The following is a 23,598-nucleotide window of genomic DNA, read 5'->3' as shown; positions in this document are numbered from 1 at the left end:
TAAAAATAAAAAAATTTATCAAAAATTCAAAATAATTGAATAAATTCAAAAATATTGATACAAAAGGACTTTTAACATGCATCTCGTGTAATGAGCCACTGACAGTGGCCCATATAATCGGACAATGTAGGCGTTATTCGAAGGAAAGGCAAAGCAGTGGTATAGGTCATGACATCGCAACAGCATTGAACACTGCAAATGAAGATAAACTTATAAAGTTTTTAAAATGTGCAAACATACTAAGTAAGATTTAAATTTAAAAATAACTATGTAACCTTCTTTTTCCAAGAGGAAGAATGACCAAGATGGTTAAAATCCTCTATAAATAAACAAAATCCAATCCAATCCAAAAATATTGAACAAATTTTATTTTTTTAAATTTTTGTACTATGTGTGCCGTGACCGGGATTCGATCTCATGGCCGTTGGCTTAGAAAATTTGAAGGCTATCCTCTGAGCCACGGCCTGCGGCTTATTGAATAAAAGCTTACAGAAAAAAAACAAAATGTTTAGAAAGGGACATATAAATGATTTAATAAAACAGGAGAATTTCAAGAGCGTTTCACGTGACTTCTGAAAAACAAAAAAAAATGAATAAATGGTCGGGATTCGACCAGACCGAACTGAACGCCATCAGCATTTTTTCAAGACACTTGAACTTCATGTGCAAATATTTTCATCTAGAAACAAAACCTTCGATGTTTATGAGCTAGAATCAATAGTTTATAATTCAAGGAATTCATTTTAATCATTCGTATTCGGTTTTGCGATCAAGGATATGAATAACTGGAGAAATAGATTCTGTTGTTTTCAAATTTTCTAATGGCGCTCAGTTCGGTCTGGTCGAAGGCAGGCCAAATACAAAAAATATTCTGGACAAAATGTAGAAGACAATGTAGAAAAAATATAAATATAAAAACAAAACTCACACATAAAAAATAGAAAGATACTAGGTAATTGAAAAAAATAAAAAAAAAACTAGATAAAAAAATTAAAAAATGTTTTTAAAATTAAAAAATAATCAAAAATTTAAAAATAATGAAACAAATTGAAAAATATTGAACGAATTTTAACTCTTGATCTTAAACGATTAGAAAAGTTCGAATTTGGGACCGCCATTAAAACTAAAAAAAAACAATTTTTAAGCTTTTGCGATTTCAACCGTTTTCTCGACATTTATTTGGATTTTTTTCTCATGGTGTATTAAAAAAACTCCTTGTACCTTTTCTGGATTCAAAACAATCCTTTTTCCTGAACTGCCTTGGACTCATAAACTTATTTCTATAGAAAGAACACGTCGCGAGTTAAAATGAAAAATATCAGCATTTTTTCCACCCAAACTTTATGGAAGTTCCAAATTGGTGCCAATGTGACATCCAATCAACTTTAAATGTCCTATCAAATTTGTAATTATGTACTTGAGATGACACTAGAGTTCCCCAAATGACCCGACATTTGAAAAAGTTATGCGCTGCAGGCTTAAATTGATCCTAGGCCTAGTACAAGGTCTCATGCCAAATTTGATTTGGGCCATATCGGATCACGGGAAAGGGTCGCTCAACCAGCCTGAAATTTGTATGGGATTTTGAGACATTTTGTTCGGCAGGAACACGAAAATCCAGTTCTTCATGAATAACTTTGGTCCCCTTCGGCCGATTTCTTTTGAAAAAGGTTTTTCTTAAAGCCTAAACTATGAAAAATATTTCATCCGAAGACTGCATTTCGATTCAAGTTAAGACACAATAGTTATTAAGCTTCAAATAATAGTTACCTTTTTAAGGGTGATGTTCATCACTATTAATGAGATACACCGCTTTGAACATTTTGACGCAGCATTAACAGTGATGAATATCACCCTGAACAAATGTACCCCGTTTTTGAAGTTTAATAACTTTTTTATCATAAGTCGAATCGAAATGCAGTCTTGGGATAAAATATTTTCCATAGTTTAGGCTTTAAGAAAAACTTTTTTTTTAAAGAAATCGGCCGAAGGGGACCAAAGTTATTCATGAAAAACTGGATTTTCATGTTCCTCTTGAACAAAATGTCTCAAAGTCCCTTACAAACTTTAGGCTCGTTAAGCGACCCCTTCCCGTGATCCGATCTGGCCCAAATTTGGCATGTGATCTTGTACCAGGCCTAGGATCAATTTTAGCCTGCAGCGCAAAACAATTTCCCACACAAATTTGGGGCGATCTAGTAGACACATACATAAATTCTCATATTTTATTAATTTGGTCATTAGAACTTTTGAAGTTCGTTTGAGGGCCAAAAATAAGCCCACAGGAGAACCTGTGTTAACTCAGCCAAATTTCAACTTTGAACGCTTCTAATTAAGTTCTATTTGCTTTTTGTCAATTGAGTACCTACTTTCACGAATTCATCACCATGATCATCAGATAAAGTAGAAAGAATGAAAGCAACATAATATAATTTGAAGGGACTTCAAAAATGAACACAATAAAATTAGAAAAAAATCCAGATCATTTGTTTCAATCACTCAGTTCTTCACCCCTCCTGCAATGAAACGAAACCGATCGATGCCATCTCCATCGTACGTAATGAGCAGTCTAATAGGAACACCATACAAAAATCGTCTCCAATCAAAAAAAAAAAGGAAGTGATCCCTTTTAGCTTTTCCCCGATGATCGTTAATCTGCTCTATGGCGCGCGGCAAAAACAAGTAAGCAACAGCAGCAAAACAAAACCACACAGGATGTCGTTGACAATTTATGTTAAAAAATAAAACAACTTTCGAAAATCATCGTCTAATAGTTTTTAAGCTCACACTCGCAAAAAAAAAACCTGTACAGAACAAACGAAAAAAAAAACATCCGTGTCTAATTATTACTGTTGGTGTTGGCAAAAACATACTCTTGTACCTACTCTCAGATCGGAACCATTTTTGATATTAAAACCACACACAAAAAAAAACCGGAACCATTAATTTTTTGCTGAAATGCGGCCTGGGAATTTGGAATTATTGATATATTTTCTACCGATACCGATACCGACCTCTTGGACTACTAATTGGAGTTGGATTTTTCCCTTTTTTCTCTTGTGTCTTTGTAGATTCCAAAGATTCATTCAACGACGAGGACGCCCCGATGGACGACGAGGACGAGGAAAATATGAACTCGGACGAGGAACGGGAACTGAATTCGAGCTTGATGGAACCGCAGCTACTGTTGGACGAGTACGACGAACCGGTGGAGTTCAAGTATGATCCGAAGAACAGTGAGGGTAGTGGTGGGGTAGATTCGATCAGCAATAGTAGCTTCCCGCCGCCACTGCATGCCAAGCCGGGAAGTCAGGCGGCGACCGGCCGGATGCCGTTGATAAATGTTGTGCCCACCATGTCCCTGTTGAACACCCAGTTGCCCAAGTTGGCACCGTTGACGGCGAGCCAGGCCGTTGCCGCAGCCGCAGCCAGTATTTTGACCTCAAAGTCTCTACCAAAGCTCCAGAAGCGACCACGATTGATGGGCAACAAGCTGCAGAATGGGATCACGGCGACGCAGACCATTTTGAACAACTTGAACAACAATCGGCAGGAAAGCTTGATCTCGACATCCGGCCCGACTGCTATGAACAGTGGTGCCTCGGGGTTGCACATCTCGAGTGTACTGTCTGGGCTGAACTCGTCCGATATGTTCGACATGTTTTCGAACAGTGTGCTCGGATCGCCCAACGCTCGATCGAACTCAAACTCACCCTCGACGAAGGGTTCCGGGGCCGGGGGCGAGGGCAGCCGGACGCACAAATACACTGTGATCGACGATACCGAGGGAAGTGTGCGGGATTTCTGTACCAAAGAGGGCGACCACGTGTATCGATGCAAGGTTTGCTCGAGAGTCTACACCCACATCAGCAACTTCTGCCGGCACTATGTGACATCACATCGGCGGAATGTTAAAGTCTACCCGTGTCCGTACTGCTTCAAGGAGTTCACTAGGAAAGATAATATGACCGCTCATGTGAAGATTATCCACAAGCAGGAATTCACACAGCATTCGAATACTAGCGAAGGAACTCCCATGAACGTGAACACCAACAGCAATAGTAGTACGAATGGGTCAACGACACCGGTTCCACCCGCTACTCCCGTTACGCCAGTGTCCGCCGGATCTGGAGCCTTTCCATGTGCAGCTATCATAAATGCCGTCGCAAATGCAGTCGGTCTGCAACCAAAGAATCCTAGCGCATCTGCCAGCCTCCGAGTTCTGTTCCCTCCGAACAGCAACGGCTCACCTGCCCCAACCTCCAACAGCAGTAGCAACACAACCACGACTACTCCGACAACCGCCGGAACCATTACCATAAAGAAAGAATTCCAAGAGAAGCCTAGTAGCCCCTCACCACCACCCCCCACTTCGGACGGATCTCCGGTTTCATCCAGCACCCCGGTCACTTCACCTAGCTCCACGACCACTAGCAGCAGCAGCGGCACAACGACTGCTTCCCCGGTCGTATCCTCCGTCGTATCGGCACCGACGGCCACCGTCGGTAGTCAATGATATGACGCTCGGAGCGAAGGACGTCGAACTTCGCTGCGACTTTCGCTCCGAGGGCACGAGGATTCCAACAGTAAAGCGAAGCAACTGACCACGAAACATGAAGAGGCTAGCAACACTAAAGCAACAACAGTAAAGTCCGGCACTGGCCGGACCGCACAAAAGCCCATCAACTCCACTTCGTCGTCGACTGCGACGAAGGGAACAACCGGGCACTGAGACAGACACAGAGAGAGCTGCAATAATTGTTTTACTATTATTATTTTTATTTTTTAACTGTACACTTTTTTACATGTTCTGTTGTTTAATTATTCTATTGCTTGGCGAGCCCGCGTGCGGGCCAAAGCACACAAACGCAACCACACACATGCATACTAAGGTACGACACACGGAAAAGAAAGATCGTTATCATTCCTTCTAAAGGGTATTTGTAATTTTAAGCATTGGAATTGTACAGAGCAACTGCAAGAGGAAAAAAAAACAAACGGTCGCGTATCTATCCCAAACTCTTAGGATAGAAGTTGAATCAATCAGCTGGATAGGAGAGAAACATTAAAAAAATGAAAATTTGTCCCCTAAATTCTAATCTCATTAATTAATGCACACATACTACAAATCATCCTTCTAAAACATGTGTCAAGTTCGATCGGTTAACCTTTTACAAAAGTAAACTTTATTTTATTATTTAAAATAAACCACTTTCAAGTCACTTGTCATTATCAAAAGAACTTTAGTTAGCTAACTAGACAAAAATTCACCGATTTCCCCTCACAGACACATACGGATTCCTTTCAAGGCAGGATTGAGACCATGGATTGTTTCAGGTTTAAAAGCTAAGTTGGAAAATTCGTTATTTTAAGAATTTAAGTTTTCATGTCCATTTTTTACCAATTTTCGAATCGTTTTTGAGACTGCATAAGAGCAAGTCCACTCGTGTTGCGAAAAAGTGGTAGAAAATTTGACACATGTAGTACATTTTGAAAGTTTTACCATGCAGAAATATTTTCAAGATCTGTGGCCTTCAAGTTTTTTTAACAACACGTGTTGCAGTTTCGCATGCTGTGATGAAAAAATAGCAATATTTCTATCACATACGGCTGAAATAAAAACAGTACTGTAAAAAAATACAACGCCCAAAGATCTTGAAAACATTTTTGCTTGGTAAAATTTTCAAAATGTCAAAATTTCTACCAATTGGTGTTGAATTTTTTTACAACACTGTTTCTATTTCAGCCGTAATCGAACTAAACTGGCATCACAGAATGCGAAAATAGAACACGTGTTGTGTTAAAAAATCTTGAAGGCCGCAAATCTTGAAAATGTTTTTACATGGTAAAGTTTTAAAAATGTGCTAGTGTCAAAATTTCATCAAATCACTTTTTACCAACACGAGTGAACTCGCTCGAAGTGAAATCCAAATAAAACAGGAGACCAGCACAGTAAATGGAAAATCTACCAAATTCTTAACATGCGAATAACTGGCCAGTTCAGAACGTTTTGCTTTTTTTTTTACATAGCATTCGGTAATTTTTACCGTAGAATCGGTTATTTTTCAACGAAAGACTAGCTATTTTTAACGAGCAACTGGAAATTCCCACCGAAGTTTCGGTAAACAACCAGTCGGTAAAACAGAGAAAAATTGATTCGTAGTTTTGCGGTTACTCTGTAGCACTGATTCTAAAAGAATTAACTTTTTTTTTGTTTATTTGTGACACTTTACCAACGCTTTGGCATTCGTGTCAAAAAAGAATTAACGTTTAAGGCAAACAGTATTCGAAAATGTCGGTCATTGATTTAAATTCACATGATATTTTCATAACATTATGCAGTGTTGCCAGAATTACTAAGAAGTTTTGATAATCGATTTCTATCAGAAGCTGATAGGAAAAAATAGTTACATTTTTTCCAAGATAACTTTCTAAGCACCTAGAAAAAAGTTTTTGAAGATCTCTGTTATAAATTTTAGAAAAACTTTATAATTACATTATATTTTCTCCTGAAACATCCTGGTCACAATTCTTTCACCCACATATCCCTCTTTAAGTTAGAGCGCGTTGCCCATACGCAAAGCAATGTTGAAATATGAAAAAAAATATAACATACACAACAACCACTTCACGCAAGTCTTCCCATACAATCAATGCCGAGATAGTTCGGGGCAGGTCCTTCTTTGCTCAAGATTTCATTCCCAATGGGAGTGAATTTCTCGGCAAGACGAGATCCCCCACTTCCGGATTGAGACGTTTATTTTTAGTTATACACTTACATAGTAGATGAAAAAGTTCCCCATCAAAAGAACAACCAAATAACCAAATGAATCGAAGAAAAGGAACAACAACAACAACCAGACAGCCAGCATATTTAATTAGTGTATGTGTACAAAGAAGCATCTTAAGTCTAAAGTTTCCCATTTCTTAGGTTCGAGCACCGTATTTATGTTTTTTTTTAACGAGCGACGTCCTTTAAGATAAAAAAAAATCAAACCGCAAAAGAAGTTGTTAATTATTTTTATCGCGTCTCATTCGCCGTTTTTTTTTTTTTTTTTCGTCAAAGGTAGAGTGACGCAGATCGTTACTCTCATTTAAATGTTTTTCTGTTTTAGTTTGTTTTCCATTAAAATTGGCAAGCTGCTACCGGGAACATCCTTTCGCTCCTTAATTTATTATTACGGGAAGTCACCGTTAAGAAGGTTTCTCTCGGTTTTTTTTTTTCGAACACAAATCAAATCTCCATTCCAGGAGCATGTTGCAAAAAGCTTGCTTGCATCCGTACTCAAAGCTTTTAAGTTGATTTATGTAACTAGCAATTGGAGAAAATATAAAAAAAAACCTTAAAGGTTTATACACATCCTCATTGTCACATCGTACTACTATTGGAAACAGAAATTTCAACTAAATTTTCGTTGCTTAACCGTAAAAAAGATAAATTAGTTAAAATTAGAAATTCAATCCAAACAATCCCTATTGATAGTAGATGTAGAATAAAACGGCAGAAGCACACCTATTCTGTGATTGTACTTTACGTTTTATGTTATAGTTTTTTCAAATCTTGGTCCAAATTTTTCTGTACTTTAAAAATTAACTAGCTCATTTATTTTATGTTTGTTTATTTTGTTGTTTATCTCCTCCCTAGTTTATTTTCTTAAAAGTTATTTCTTGTTTCGGATTGATAATTTTTTGTTTCCCACATCAACAACCATAGAAGTGTAACATTTAAAAGTCTGAGATACTAGTAGTTTTTATCATCTTCGTCTCTCAACTTCCTTTAAACCCATCTGCCTCATCCTGATGTTTCAAAAATTGAAATTGGTTGATGAAAATTTATAAAACAAAATAAACCAACTACTAACAAAGTGTTTGGCATTTTAGGTAGGATACCAAGAGTCTATTATTATACATACATATATTTTAAACAAAATTTTAATCCTAGAGAAAAAAGAAAAATACGGTTTAACTAAGTAAGCACACTAACTAGTACTAGTAAAGGTTGAAATAACACACAATGTTTGTTTTGTGTGAAGAAAAGGATTAGCGTTTAAGGACAATCAGAGGAGCAAAATGTGTAAAGCGGGAAGTAGCCTAGAGATAATATTTATACCAACAATTACAAACGATGGAGAAATGAAACCCCTTTGAAAACGGAATAAAAGTGCTGAGCCCATGCGGCTAAACACTTGCTTTTAGTGAGCTTATAATCAAATATTTAAACTGGCATTGCACCGTGCTTTTTATCGGCATTGTGCGAATAACCAGAATTCTAAAAAAAAACACCTCACATGTGTTGTTGTTTTTTTTTTATAAATGTACCTACCTGTTGTATTTTTTCTTCTATTGTTTAACTGTGTACTACTTTCCTCACCCCACAATTTAAAATGTCCCACTGTACATATTTAATAGTTTGATTTAGAATGGAGAACTAGTACTGCAATACATATTAAAAAAATATTATTATTATTATTTGTTATGGACAAACGCAACTATTTTTAACTTATGTACATGTAACATTACTAAAGCTCTTTTTTTTGCGAGCACCGATCCTCACACCTCCGCACTAATCAGATAGGAACACAACAACTAGGCTATTATAATATATTGAAGAAAAACCCCACAAATAAAAAAAAAAACAAAAAAAAATCATGCAAAGGTAGATAGTGCAATTTTACGTTTTAAGGCTTTCACACACACACACACACGTTCGCACACTAGGTAGTTGCAATTTTGAAATGCAAATCCTAATATTTTATTCCAAACCTTAATTTCGGAGGCACCCTAGGACCAATTCGATCACAAAACTACTAGCAAAACACCCACCATACACACCTTTTGGCACGCGTTATTCATTTATACTATTTAGTTGATAATTTTGCAACTAGCGCTCAGTAAAAGCAGAAAAAGGGATGAAAATTGTTTTTCGAAACAACCAAAAAAAAAAACACAAGTATACCGACCCGACGTTTTACTGAAGAACAACAGAAAAAGTTTTATGCAAAAACAAAAATTTATAAAAGAAAAACCCTAAAAAATCAAATACAAATTATCAGTGGTGAGCTCGAAAGCCGTGAATGAAAGTACATAATTACTATGTTTTAATCGTATTAGAGTGAGTGAGCGAGAAAGTGGGGAGAGTGATTATATTTCTTTTAAATAACAAGCTGTGTATTCTTTATCGAATAATAATAAATGGTGAACGAGAGAGCGCAAAAAAGCGAAAGTTTGGAAGGGTGCGAATGTGTGCAAGATAAAAAGGGAGTAATTATGAGAAAAATATTATATATGTTATTGCAATTAATATATGAAAATAATAACACTTACACAAAAACCACACACACACCCTATGGAAGTTCACCCCATACACATACAAAACAAAAAAAAAAGGTAGAGAAACAACCTTTATATATTTAAACTGAAAAATGGCATACAAAAAGCAAATGGAATAAAGAAAAAATTTAAAACAAAAAAAAAATCTTTTTTATTACTGAAGTGTCTGGAGGAATAAATTACAATTACACTTTTTTCAGATTTTCAGGTTGAATTTTTGGCAGAAAAACAAGCTGTTTGCTTGTCTGATATCGATATTATGATACATTTCATGTTGGATCTGAGAAACATAATTTTTGAGAATCGAACGTGGTTCAAAGTCAGCGTATGTAACTTTCACTCGAAGAGTTGCGGATATTTAAAAAAAAGTCGACGTTCTCTATCAATCTCACAGAATTGCTAAACAACCTTCTTTTAGCACAGCCTTTTTCAGTCATTCTTCTCACCTCAGAACGCAAGACTGTTTCTAGCAAACATGTCTTTTCGGAACAAAAAGTGGTCAAACTAAATTGCATGTAAATGTATTTATTATTCGTTTATTAAAAACATTAAAGTTCTTTTTTACGTTCATTATGTATAAAAGACGGACAAATTTCCAGTTAAGATTTCGGTCGACCTAGTCCAAATTGGCGAGACTTTCGTTTGATGCCCGCCATACAATTTTTACAGTCACCTTATCCACTTTCTTCGGCACAGAACGTACAAACAGTACAGACAAGTCATTTTTCTTTAGGATTTGATTTTTGATCACCCATAAAGCTTTTATAAAACATGTTAGCAACATGGCAGCAAGTAAGGTGTTCTACTCTATACTCGAATTTTTAAATTCTTAATCATTATTGAGTAAGGTTATTCAAGATTGCCAATCTTTACTCAGATGCCAAAATCTTAAAAACTAATCCTAGGTTCAGAATTCGCTATAGATTTCCAAAATTTGTTATCTCGATGATAGCAGGGCTAGAAGTTGGTTACTTTTTAGTAACTTTGACACTTTTTCAGAATAGTTACTCAGATGTTACTTATTGGGAAACTTGGTAACTTTTTTTAAATATGTCTTTATTCGTACCAATTCGTATCATTACATTTATATTACATTATTACATTAAATTAGGTGTTCAGTTCAATAATGAACTGTCCAGAGCCCTATAGTTTATTGACTACTAAAATTTATTTATTCGACTTAAATTTGCTGAGCACAATCAAGTATTTTTTGTAGAAGAACATCCTGTAATGTCAAAAATTTTTAAAACTTACAACTAAACACTAAAACTATCCTAAAATTAAACTAATTGTAGAGAGAACGAATCTCTCCGATGGAAGACTGCATCGATTTGCCTCTGGAGTTGGAGATGATGTTGTTGGCCATCTCTTCGATAGATGCCATGCCCGCAATCCGATGAAGATCTTCGGTGCTGTGCCAAGGTGGAAGCCGCAAAATCATTTTCAGAACCTTGTTCTGAATCCTCTGGTTGGCTTTCTTCCTCGTCGCGCAGCAGCTAGACCAAATCGGAACTGCATACATTATCGCTGGTCAGAACACCTGCTTATAAATAAGCATCTTATTCTTCAGGCACAGTCGGGATTTCGTGTTGATGAGAGAATAAAGAGATTTAGTGTATTTATTACATTTAGATTGAATTTCTTCAATGTGATTTTTAAAAGTAAGATTCCGATCAAGTGTAAGTCCCAAGTGCTTTACGTGATCAGACCATTCTAATGAAACCCCATTAAAAGTTATGGAATGATTTTCATTTGGTTTTAAAAATTTAGCTCTTGGCTTATGGGGAAATAAAATAAGTTGAGTTTTGGAAGCGTTAGCAGAGTTGCAATCTACTGCGTACCACCCGTAAATTCCGACCTTTGGCTGAAAGCAAAGTGTCATCAGCAAATAATCTTCTACCTTTTCCTTCTGGTACATCAGGCAGATCAGAAGTAAAAATATTGTATAAAATTGGCCCAAGTATACTACCCTGAGGGACACCAGCTCTAATAGGTGTCCTTTCAGAGCATGAATTTTGATAGCTTACTTGTGAGGTTCGGCTAGTAAAATAATTTTGGTGAGATATACAGGAAAATCAAATCGAGCTAATTTAGCTATTAAACCTTTGTGGCAAACACTGTCAAATGCTTTTTCAATATCTAGAAGAGCAACACCAGTTGAAAAATCTAATCACTGAAGTTACATTTTTACTTCACTTTATAAATGAGCTAATTTTCAAAAAAAATTCTAATGATTTAAAATCCCGTTTTATTTCAATGGTTTCAATACTCGTAGTAAGTACATTTATCAGGTTTAACCCCCCTGTCAATTCGACATTTTGCTTTTTTACCCCTTTTTTCCTGTAGGGGAGTGCCCACTGCGACCATTAGTTGATCTATTGTGGTGTTTACCCCGCGTTACTATATGCTGTCAGGTTCACCTGCACTATTGATTGGAGTGACAGTTGATTACTGACTAAGCATTTTATCCCAATCGGGTATGATATCAAAGATGTATGATATAACCTTCTTAGGGCTGATATGTAACCATATGTCTTGTGCGCTTATTAACTTTGCCCCAAGTATACGCTCTCTCCTATTTAGGAGGGCGCAGCAGTTGCATAGAAGATGCTCTGCAGTTTCTTTTTCGAACCCGCAGAACCGACAGTCGTCGTTTTGAATAATGTTTATCCTTTTGAGATGCTGTTTTGTTGGACAATGTCCGGTCAAGAGACCTGTGTAAGTACTTAGTTCGTGCTTACTTAAGTTCAACATGTTTTTGGAGAGTCGTGCGCTTGGTTCAATGAATCTTTTCGCCTGAGCTGCTCCGTCTGCTGTTCTCCAATTGGAGACAATAGTAGTGCTTTCCCAGTTCTTGAGTTCCATATTCAAGGCACTCCTCGATACTCCGCAGAAAGGTTCAGGTCCAATTAACAGGCCCTGAGATCCTTCCCTAGCTAGCTGGTCTGCTTCTTCGTTCCCTAGGATACCGCAGTGGCCTGGAACCCAGAATAAAAATACTCTGTTCCGTAAGGCCAGATTTCTTAGTGCAACTATACACTCCCAAACTAGTTTGGAGTAACATGTGAACGTACTTAGTACTCGGAGAGCAGCCTGGCTGTCAGAGAACATGCAGATACTTGTGCACCTGTATCCCCTTTTCAAACAGTCTAAAGTGCATTCTAGAATTGCTTGAATTTCAGCTTGGAATACTGTTGGCCAGTTTCCCGTAGGAATTGAGATCCTGAGTCTAGGTCCGAAAACCCCTGCCCCAGTTCTTTTATCCATTTTTGACCCATCAGTGAAGAATAGGATCGATCTGGGAGGAACCGCAGGTCCACCTGACTTCCACACGTCCCTATCATTGATAGTTACATTGTATGGTATGTCTAGGTTGAAAATGGGCTCCATCCAGTCATCATTTTTCACAATAAGTGAGTTTAATTTAAATTTCTTTAGGATTTTGAGGTGTCCTGTAAGATCTCCTTCATAGAGAGTTTTGTGTTTGGGGAGTCTCAAGGCACTACGTTCCGCCTCTAACTCAATGAATTGATGTAGAGGCAGAATATTTAGTAGTGCATTTAGAGCCTCATTCGGTGTGCTTCGCTGTGCGCCAGTTATAGCTAGCGTTGCTAGTCTTTGGAGCTTCGCTAGGATTTTCTGGGCCGTACTTTGCTTAGTTTTGGTCCACCATACTAAGGAGGCATAAGAGATTTTGGGTCTTATAATAGCTGCAAATATCCAGTAGATAATTTTCGGCTGTAGTCCCTATTTTTTTCCTACTCCTTTGAGGCAGACCCATAGAGCTGTTGTAGCCTTAACGATTACATGCTCTATCTGTGGGTTCCATGATAGCTTTGAGTCTAGTACTATGCCTAAATATTTCACTTGTGATTCGAGGTTTAACACTTCCCCATCTAATGTTAGAGGTTTTAGTGTAATTTTTCGTCTCCTAGTGAAGGCTATCACAGTAGTTTTGGAAGGGTTTATGTTTAGTCCCTCTTCCCTGCACCAAAATAGTGCGTAGTTGAGTGCAGTTTGCACTCTATTAGACAGCACATTCTCATGTTTTCCCCAAACTATAATAACTACGTCGTCTGCAAAGCCAACAACTTCGAATCCCATGGATACAAGTTTGTTTAGGAGGTCGTCCACTATCAAGGACCACAACAACGGTGATAGAACCCCGCCTTGGGGACATCCCTCCGTTGGTGTGGCTTTGATTGTAAGTCCTCCCAAGCTTGCATAAATGGTTCTGTTTATTAGCATCGCACTAGTCCAGTTTACAATTGCCGAGTGGCACCCTCGTCTTTTCATAGCTGTTTCGATTGAAGTGTGAGATGCGTTGTCGAATGCCCCTTCAATGTCTAAAAAAGAAGCGAGTGCTATTTCTTTTGCCTCTACAGCCTTTTCTAGTTTTTGTGTAAGGGTATGTAAGGCCGTAACCGTGGACATACCTTTTTTGTAAGCGAACCGGAAGTTGTTTAGCTTACTTATGCTAAGATACTGCGATTTAATATACTCGTCAAGTATCTTCTTCATTATTTTCAAAATAATGGACGTTAGACTAATAGGGTTTACCCCTTCCGTTCGTGGAAAATTCACACAATCTAAATTCGATAAATTATTCAGATCCAGTAAGAAAGTTGATTGTTTTGCCTTGATATATGGAAAATGTGTTTGTTCTTTCGTAAACCTAGTGTTAATACTTGCTAAATACAAAGCACATCTGTGCAACGTCGATGCTGTTAACTTCGCAAAGCAACAAGCATTATGAAAACTAAATAATATTCACCACTTCTAAGTGCAAAAAGTTTCCAAAAATATGTATACGCAATGATGACAACGAGTGCTGTATCGGAAAATTGCAAAAATTTATAGAACTTTTAAAAATGGCATGGCTGGTAACATTTGCTATGCTATTAATACATTCGGTTGAATTGATGTGAGGTAAACTTGTGAAAAGTAACTTAATTGAATAAAAAAATCAGTTAATTTATTTGAAAATTTGTATATTTATAGACATTATCCTTAAATAATAGCTTGGAATAAATTGATGATTTCAAAACATATTTCAGTTATCTCTCCAGCTTTTTGGAGGTGGCTCATGGCATTTACAGTATTCTGAGGTACTTCTTTAATGTTTCCAAAAAAAATTTATGCACTTTTGTTAAAGTTTACGAGGCATCCTAAAACTTCATAAAACCTTTTCAATTTTTAATGACTTTTTTTTTAATTCTTCTTGATGTTTCATTGTTATTAGCTAATGTTCTTCGAGTCAGTTTTGAATTAATAAATTATATTCTACGGAGAAGATTATTCTAGTTAAATTTGTACGCTTTTTTGTGAATACCTAGAATTTTTCGATAATTTTCTACTAAGCTTCTGTAGGCAAGGTTGCCGAAATAAATTCTGTGTTTTTGAAAAAAATAATTCTGACTTTCTGTGATTTTGCCCAAAAATTCTGTGATGAAATTCTGTGATGCTTTTCCCATGAATTTCCGAGAAAATTCATGAGAAATTGGGTCTTTCACACATTTTAGTTGGGCAAAATCAATTACCATTACCAATCTTATCATACTTTTCCAATTCAAACTAAGAAATCTAAATTTAATACTGTCCAAAAAATTTATAATTTCGGAAATCCATTAAAAATTTAAAAATTCTGTGAAATCTGTGAAAATTTCAAAATTCTGTGTTCTGTGACACAGATTCTGTGATGAAAATTTGTTCAAAATTCTGTGAAATTACAGATTTTTCTGTGATTTCGGCAACCTTGTCTGTAGGTCTTTTGTCAATCTTCTGTAAACATACTGTTGTTATCTATTTTCAATCTTGTATCGATGTGTTGTCACTTTTCTAAGACAGAGGATTTTCCTTTTTTAACGTCATGACTTTTTTTTATTTTACTGTAATTTTTTTTTCAATATTGAGCAAATCTTTACTTAACCTCAAGTCTATTCTTTAAACTTTTCGTCAAACAAAGTTTTAGGATTCTGTAGTCGTTATTCCTACATCATCAAAACTCATTTAGGTAAAATGTACCTTTTTGTCCAACATATCCCTTCTATAAGTGGGGTCAAGAGCCTTTTAAAAACCTTTTTTTTTTCAACAAGCCAAATTGCCCTGGAATCGTTCTATATGAATTTTTGAAATCACTATTGAGTTAGTTTTAACTTGGTTTGGTCACTTTTTTTTATTTAAATTTTACCTAAAATTAACTATTTTGCCCTACTTCTTTGCCTCATGGTCGCTTCTAGCTCTGTGATAGAAACTTATTTCTGAATACTAGTTTTTAATAAATTCAACTCATTCCATCTGGTTCCCAACTATTAAAATTTAAATTGTATTTCTGTTTTCATATTTCGCATTATGTATCTAGTTTAAGATACTTGACTTTCAGTTCGCATCATCATTAGAAAATATAACTGAAAAGGTGTCTTGAAATTGTTATTCAAATTTGGTTTTGCACTTCCTTCAAAATTTTATTATAGTTTTTAAAACTCAAATTCATTAAAATAATTATTTTTCGAATAAAAAAAAACACAATATTAAGTCTATGATCATTTAGAATCCGGGCAGTTATAAACGCGTGTATTTTTAAAACTATTCGTTTGATCAAAAAACGTGAGCATTCCAGTGAGTCTTCTTTTACAAATTATCTATTTCGGCCAAAAAGAACAACAGTTCATGAGTTTTTCATCCGACAATGAAAGATTTCCGAGATGATAGGGCAAAATATTTTTATTATGTCCTCTTTCATCGTAAATTTCTCAAAAATACATCAACTAAGACATCTGAAAAAATAGGCAAGGTTAGTCCTTTTCATTACGTTGCCAAAATTTGACATATCCGACTCTAGGAATGTAGTTATCGCCGATATGAAGTGTCCGGTCTCTAAATGATCGTAGCTTTAGAAATCATCTTGAGATTTTGTTTCATATTCAGATACGAAGTTCTTTAACTTATTTTTTTTCAGAATTCAAATTTCAAATGGCGAAAGCTCAAAATGATCCTCATAATTAGAATTTCATATTCATATTAATTCAGACTAAAAAAAAGAAATAATGAATTCTGATAGAAACCCCAGACTTTCACTGCTTTCATTACATCTTATGAAACATCTTAAGAATTCACAGAAAACTGCTACAAAAGTTATCAAAACAACTTTAAAATTTGTATTTCACATATAGAATATGTTGTCCAGACTACAAATATTCTAATTGGAAAAAGTTACGACTAGTTTATGTCAGTTTTTGTATTTTTTTTTGTAATAAAACTGTTGGTTTACATTTTGTTTAATACGACGTAATGAAAGTTCACGCGAAATATAAAAAAATAGATTGATGATTAAAGGCTCTAAAAAAAATTTCAATTCTTGGCTCATATCAAAATATTGACCTGGAATCTAAAATCATGAATTGTTTTTTTTTACATTTCAGAAATCGCATTGAAACTCGTAAAAAGCTCCTTAAATTCAAATTTTATATTTAGTTATCTTGATAATTTTAACTCATTTATGAGCTTAATCTGAATTTTGAATATTGATGTTGTATGATGTATCTGAGTTCTGAACCTGAATTCATATTCAGATTCAGAATTCTGATACAGAATTCGTTGAGGAATTCAAATTGCAAGAGTTCACAGACTTATAATTTTGATTATAATTTCAATTTCAAAATTTCAAATTTGTAACCAAATTCAGACAGTTTTTATTTTAGAAAAAAAAAACACCCACAGGCTTTTATTTAAAAAATTCATTTTTACTAAAAAAAAATCGGATAAGGATAAGGATAAGGATAAGGATTTAAAAGCCCGTTAAAAAATTTAATACATAATATTATTATTTCAGTTTTATCGAGAGCCAAATTTCAAATTAAAACTTGAATTTATATCGCAATTGGAAGTATCAAGTTTGAACAGCAAAACTTCAATCAATTAATTTTAGTTTTGACTTAAGTTTATTTTATTTTCATTAATGGTTAAAATCTTTGAATTTTCAAATTTTCTCGAGAGTTTGGTAGTGGTAGGTTTAGCTTATTTGATTTGAGCATAGAATAAGTTTTCTTTAAACAAAGCGAAGTCTTTCTGATAAAAACTTATCATTTGTTCAAATCAAACAAGCTTAATTCACAACATTTTAGAGCAAATTCAAAGATTTTAACCATCGATGAAAGTAAGTTCTCTGATTTGTTAACAAATTTGTTAACGGATTTTCGGATGTATCTTAAAAAATTCATAAAAAATTTTATGTAAAAGAACGTAAAAATGGTTAGTCAAAAAGTAATAAGAAAATATTTCTATGATATTTTTTAATTCGTGCATGGTTTGAGCAAATATATCATAGAAAAAAAATAGATTACCAAACCTCCCCCCCTGGTTAGCATTTATTTTTGGATTGCGTGAGTTATTCGGGTTTTTTTTCAGCAACCATGATGGTTGATGAATGATGATTGCATTATTGAGATATGATCTGGTAAAAGTAACAACCAAAAAGCATTGTTTAATCATATTATGAGCATCTTTTCTACTGCCAGTCAAGATTTTACTATGCAAAATGTGTATGAAATAATATCTTAACACATTGTGGACATTGGTGCTCTTAGAAGCATAACTCAAATTGTAAAAATTGGCCCAATTTGGTTTGAGATAGTGAATGCCGAGTTTCGGTGTTTCTCGCCTTAGATTTCGCGGCCCTTAATGTGTTAAAATAAATGCGCCTCGTCAATTCTTCAGAATAACGAGATTTTAATGAAATATTTATTTTTATAGGAAAAATAAAATTACATACATTTCGCGGACAACATTTTTCAATAAAATTAATTGTAAAACATGACATAATGCAATTGATTGAAAATAATCCCGAAAAAATATTCAGAAATACAGACTCCGTTCGATTATGGAAACATGCCCGAACATTTGGTTTTGCCAAAATCGAATGTTGACAACTTTTTTTGTTCTCAACTTTTTTTCATTTATCACTACAAAAAACTTTTATTAATACCATCAACATAAGTTTTATAAATTTTTTCTATTTTTAGATTTTTTTAAATTTTTTTAACATGTTTTTGATCTTTTTAGCACTTTTCTTGTTTTGTTTGAAATTTTTGGCATATTTGCTATTTTTATCATTCTCCATAATTTTTTATATAATTTTTTGTCATTTTTTGGTCATTGGTATTATTTTTTTTTAACTTCATCATTTTTGAGTACCTACTTTATATTATTTTTTTAAATTTATGTTGTTATATTTAATCACCATTAACGTATTTATGATGTTTGTCTAAATTATATTGGTCCTGTTATAGCGAAAACTAGAAGGTAGTGTCGTTCCAAAAAAATGTTGCCAAAAACGAACGGGGTCTTTACTGTGAATCCATAAACATGGCGTCGATTCAATGCTTAATAACTTTATTATGTCATAAAAATGGCTGGTAAATACAATAACGGTTTTATGAGAGCCATATAAATAGCTAAAATTTGACGTTTCTCTCGCAAGCCAACCAAGAACATGCGTAGGATGAGTTCCTCATTTCTGAGTTGTTAATAAATAGTACAGAAAATGAGGACAGATGTAAACGACTAAAATTGCATGAATATGAGTACTGGAAGAAAAGGCTAAACTCGCTAAACTAGAAGAAGTCAAATTTCACTTTCTGACGCCAACTTGAAATACAAGATGGCGGCTTCCGATTAAGTTTAAAAAGCTGTAAACGACTAAAAATCACATGAAAGCCCTACAATTTGGGTATTGGGTGAAAAGGCTGAACGAGTAGGAGTCAAATTTCGCTATCTGACGTGGTGGTGGTGACTTCCGCTTATCTTTAAAAGGCTGCAAATGGTCGGAAATCTTATTCAAATTTCATACGATTTCCAGTTATTAACAGCATTTTCAAGTTGAGCGGAAGCCGCCATCTTGGATTTAAAGATGGCGTCAGATAGGGAAATTTAAGTTCTAGTCGTTCAGCCCTTTCGTCAAATACTTATATTGTGGATGTTTCAGTTAAGCAAATAAATAAAATAAATAAACGATCTACAGCATGATTTGCAGTGAAAGATACAAGGATGCTTTACTAAAGACTAAAGTTTATGGAAATTGCACAACTTTTTCAACATTATTGTTGTGTTTTTTTAAATTTCATTTGAAAAATTTGGCAAGTCTGTTATTGTTTAAATGGTAATAATAAATATTCGGTCTATTTGGTCGAATAGGTACTTACCTTAGCTATTCGGTTAGCCGAATATCCGGCTTAATGATTTTTGGGTGCCAAATATTGGACCGGCCCCAAATTTTCGCAAGAGTCTAAAATGATTTTCAATATTACAGACTTCTTTCTGTAGTACTTCTCAGTGCTGGACCTTAGATTATTATTATTAATTTAATTTAGGACATTTTACCAACTTTTGGCATTCGTGTCCGAAAAAGAATTATACAAACTAGTTCTTAAGTCTATTAAATTTTGTTCCACAAATCAACACTTTTTATGAATCGTAGAAGGGCTTTTTCTCTATCTGGTTCGTTTCTAAGAATATCACAAATGTCACCGGTAAGATAGTGATCTATCCTAGCTTGATCATAACCTCTACAATCAACAAGTATATGCTGGACTGTAATTTGCTCTCCACAATACTGGCAGACAGGTGGCGGACTCTTTTCGAATAAGAATGAGTGGGTCAAACGAGTATGACCTATTCTCATTCTACTTAGGCTGGACCTTAGAGATATTGTCTTATTGTATGTGCTTCGGGATATTTAAAAATTATATTGGCTTGAATATCGGTTGATCCTTCTGAACCAGTCTTGTTCTGGATTTTGGAAAATGGTAACAATAACCACATGGTATCTTAGGGTATAATTTTGAAAATGCGTGGAGCCAAGCTGAGATATGGTGCCTTCTTGGCTTGTAACGCAGATTTACACTGCTTTAATTTTTCAAAACCCCAAGACCTCAGACATCCAGAGCTCATGAAAATTCCTTACCTTTCTTTTTCAGCTCTCGCTGACAAGCCGGAAATCACCGTCATCCCTCAGCCACCGAAACCTCTACCACCGACACCGAACGCAAATGCTAACGAACAACAACAACCGGACCAGCAGCAGAGCATCTCCCTGATGGAAACTACCGAAGAACCTATCACTACTCCAGGAAACGATTCGGCAGACGACGAGGATCAAGCGGACAGCGATAGCGATCTTGAGTTCATTGTGCCACCGAAGAGCGTCGGATCCGACGATTGTACCATCGTTGAAAATCGGCAACCCTTGGAACGGGAGAAACTGAACGGCTATCAACAACAACACGAATCTATTACTCGAGGACCTGACCAACAGCAACAGCAACTGTTTCTGCAACAGTTGCAGCAGCAACATCTGCAGAATCTACACCTACAAAATCGCTCTCTGGAGAAGATGAGAATGACTCAAAGCGGCGGAGACAACACAAGCGATGCTAGTTTGGTTCTTGGTAGCGATCCCGAGGATCAAGAGATGGGTTCACCTCAGGGTGGTTTGCAGGACTCGTACGACGAGATGAACGGTCACAACAGTAGTGGCTACGCGCATTCTCGGCAGGCTCCGAAGCGTCGTGTAAGAAGGAAGAACATTTCACCGGACGACCAGGCGGAAGCACTGACAGAAATGTCCGTCCGGGGACTGAATCTATTCCGCTACGCCAGTGTTAGCGACGGCGTCTATCAGTGTATGGAGTGTGCCAAGGAAAACGTTCAAAAGACATTTAAAAATAAGTATAGCTTCCAACGGCACGCTTTCCTGTATCACGAGGGAGCTCAGCGTAAGGTTTTCCCGTGTCCGGTTTGTAACAAGGAATTCTCGCGGCCGGATAAGATGAAGAACCACCTCAAAACGACACACGAATCATACATGGGCAAGTCAGCCGACATGGGCTATCCAATGAGCTATCTGGTAGGAGCAGCAACCGGGGCTCAAGAAGTTCCAGTAGGCCAAATCCCACCACCAACTCATGCTACGGCCAAAATCGAATCGGTTCTCAATGCCATCCAGCTGCAGCAACATCTACAGATGCAGAAAGAACTGCACAACCAACAGCAGCAGCAGGTCAACCGATTCCAGCAAATGATCTCACCAAAACTAGTAGAAAACGGAACGCCGGCCATCGCAGTCGTTTCGAATGCAGGCTCTCAATAGCAAGAAACAAACCTCAAATCATTAGATTTCCTCAGCATTTAATTTGAAGAATGTCGACTTTTAAAAACGTAACATTTAATCAACCAATAGAACAGAAGCACTAGTCTTCCGCACAGAAAACAAACGCAATACACAATTTCGTTGCGTCGAACAATTTCTCGCGCCTCCAAAAGCGCACAATAAGTTAAAGTAACATGCATTTATTCTCGAATCAGAACCATCTATTTTGGTACTAACTGATCGGGAGCGCCATTTTTGTTTTTATTTGATCTTATTTTAAAGCGTAATATTCACAGCGGTGCTGTTGATGAACACTGAACTGCTATTACACCACGTGTGCCTTAATCTCTAATAATAACACAAATAACTTTTTTTTCTTCTGCATAATCATGAGCAACATAAGACTGTTGATAGAATTTGTAAAAACTTTAAAACAAGCGAACAAAAAAAAAATAGAAAACTTGATTTTTGTTCCATCAAATAAACTTTTTCTCTCTCAATGAAAAAAAAACCCTCCAATCAACACCAAAAATCGAAGGACATTTTTCGCATTAAGGGAGACCATTTTCCGATCTCGTCATACACTAGCAAGTAAGTTTTACCCAGTAAGAGAAGCGCTACAAGCTAGCTCACGGACCTAGTTGATCCCATTCGTAGTTTTTTTTTCTCCTTAGTTTTGTGATACCACGTAGTCGTCGAAGATTTTCAACAACAACATAAACAGTGCATTTTCTGCGTAATTTCTAATCAAATACAGAGTAAAATCTAATCTTACCTAATTGTAGATAAAAAAAATAAAAAGAACTGTAAATCGCGAAGCTAGTGTTAGAAAGCAAAGATGATCAAAAAGCCCTCTTTAAGAAAGAGCGTATCCAACAGTCTTCATAAGAACTGATGAAACAACTAAAGTTAAACGGTTTGGGAGCAACAACCTCCCTCAATCTGTACACAATGAAAATAAAACGTACTAAAATTCAAAATGAATCGAGTACCAGCGATTAGGATTTTAATCATTGCATTTGTTAGAATGCTTTCGTTCGTAGTCTTAACTGAACAGAATACAATATACTTTTGTAAGCATTTAACAAACAAAAAATCAAATGACCCGTCATTTCGACAGACGAACGTACTACCTACTACTTTTTCAAGGTGTGAATTTTTCACCTTTTCTCGTTTATAAAATATTGAAACAAAAAGCACAAACAACTACACAAATGGCCATCATTTTTTTAGTTTTAATTACTACCAAGCACAAGACAAATAATCGTAACTGTTTTTACACTCGTAATAAGACTCGCAAATGTTTGAGGTACTGTGAAAGATAAAACAAAAATAGGATTTACTCTAAGAAATTGACACTGACTATAACGTTTTGGTGGATTTTTCCTGGCTAATAAAACTGTTACGATTGTCACTGAATTTTACTTCTTCAGAAATACATTACGTACATAATTGATTGAAAGAGGTAGACCGATTATTAACTGAATATCCGAAATCCATTTAGTTTCGCCTATCTTTTCATAGCCGACAAACCTTCTCTATCATTACTTTGCCTTGCCTATCACAAAACAACGCAAAACCAAAAATCCTTAAAACGAAAATAAACACTAATAAAAACGCATCCTAAGTAAAATTTGCGAGTTTGATGTGGTCTAGCGGATACCAGAATACCTGTCAGTAAACTAGCCCAACTGATTGACCCGTTCTTCCAAAATAAACTTACATCAACACAAAACATTCATCCATAACAGTTCATACGAAGCCATGGGGTCCCGGTTTGCTGTACACGTTGCATTGGAGATTTGTCGAGCCTAATAATCTAAGAATGCATGTGAGCACATACTTAGCCCGAAACTGCGGTGATGCCGTGCACTCATGGTGGATAGCCAACACACACATAATATTTCTTGATTTTTAAATTTTGTTTTTTTGTTATTTTTATCGTTTTAGTCGTTTTTATTTTCAAATATGTTGGATTTGTCATTTAGAAAAATCAAGCCTTTAATTATTTTTGAGGACCACCCCAGAGGAAAATTATGTTTAAGATATCACATAAGCATTCAAATGCGTAGTAGGGGAAATTAGGGCAAGATGAGCGCCTTTTGCTAACGCGTGGTTTATGA

The 23,598-nt window shown here is 35.7% G+C and overlaps 1 protein-coding gene across 3 annotated transcripts in view; it reads left to right on the top strand.

Annotated features, from left to right (window-relative positions):
• Nucleotides 1-22,937, top strand: part of LOC129751542 (protein tramtrack, beta isoform-like) — a 69,148-nt gene extending 46,211 nt beyond the window's left edge. For 2 of the 3 annotated variants that reach the window (XM_055747096.1, XM_055747097.1), the window contains exon 4: nt 3,072-8,646. In XM_055747096.1, coding sequence (XP_055603071.1) covers nt 3,072-4,516 — 1,445 coding nt within the window. In that variant the 3' untranslated portion in view covers nt 4,517-8,646. Of the gene's footprint in view, nt 1-3,071; nt 8,647-20,303 lie in introns of those variants that run through there. The other variant, XM_055747098.1, reaches the window with a different exon arrangement.
• Nucleotides 22,938-23,598: the final 661 nt, after the last annotated feature.

This window comes from Uranotaenia lowii, chromosome 3 (assembly GCF_029784155.1).
Source record: "Uranotaenia lowii strain MFRU-FL chromosome 3, ASM2978415v1, whole genome shotgun sequence".
Lineage (NCBI taxonomy): Eukaryota > Metazoa > Arthropoda > Insecta > Diptera > Culicidae > Uranotaenia > Uranotaenia lowii.
Note: the sequence above shows the minus strand (reverse complement) of the source record. Positions and strands in the feature narration are given on the sequence as shown.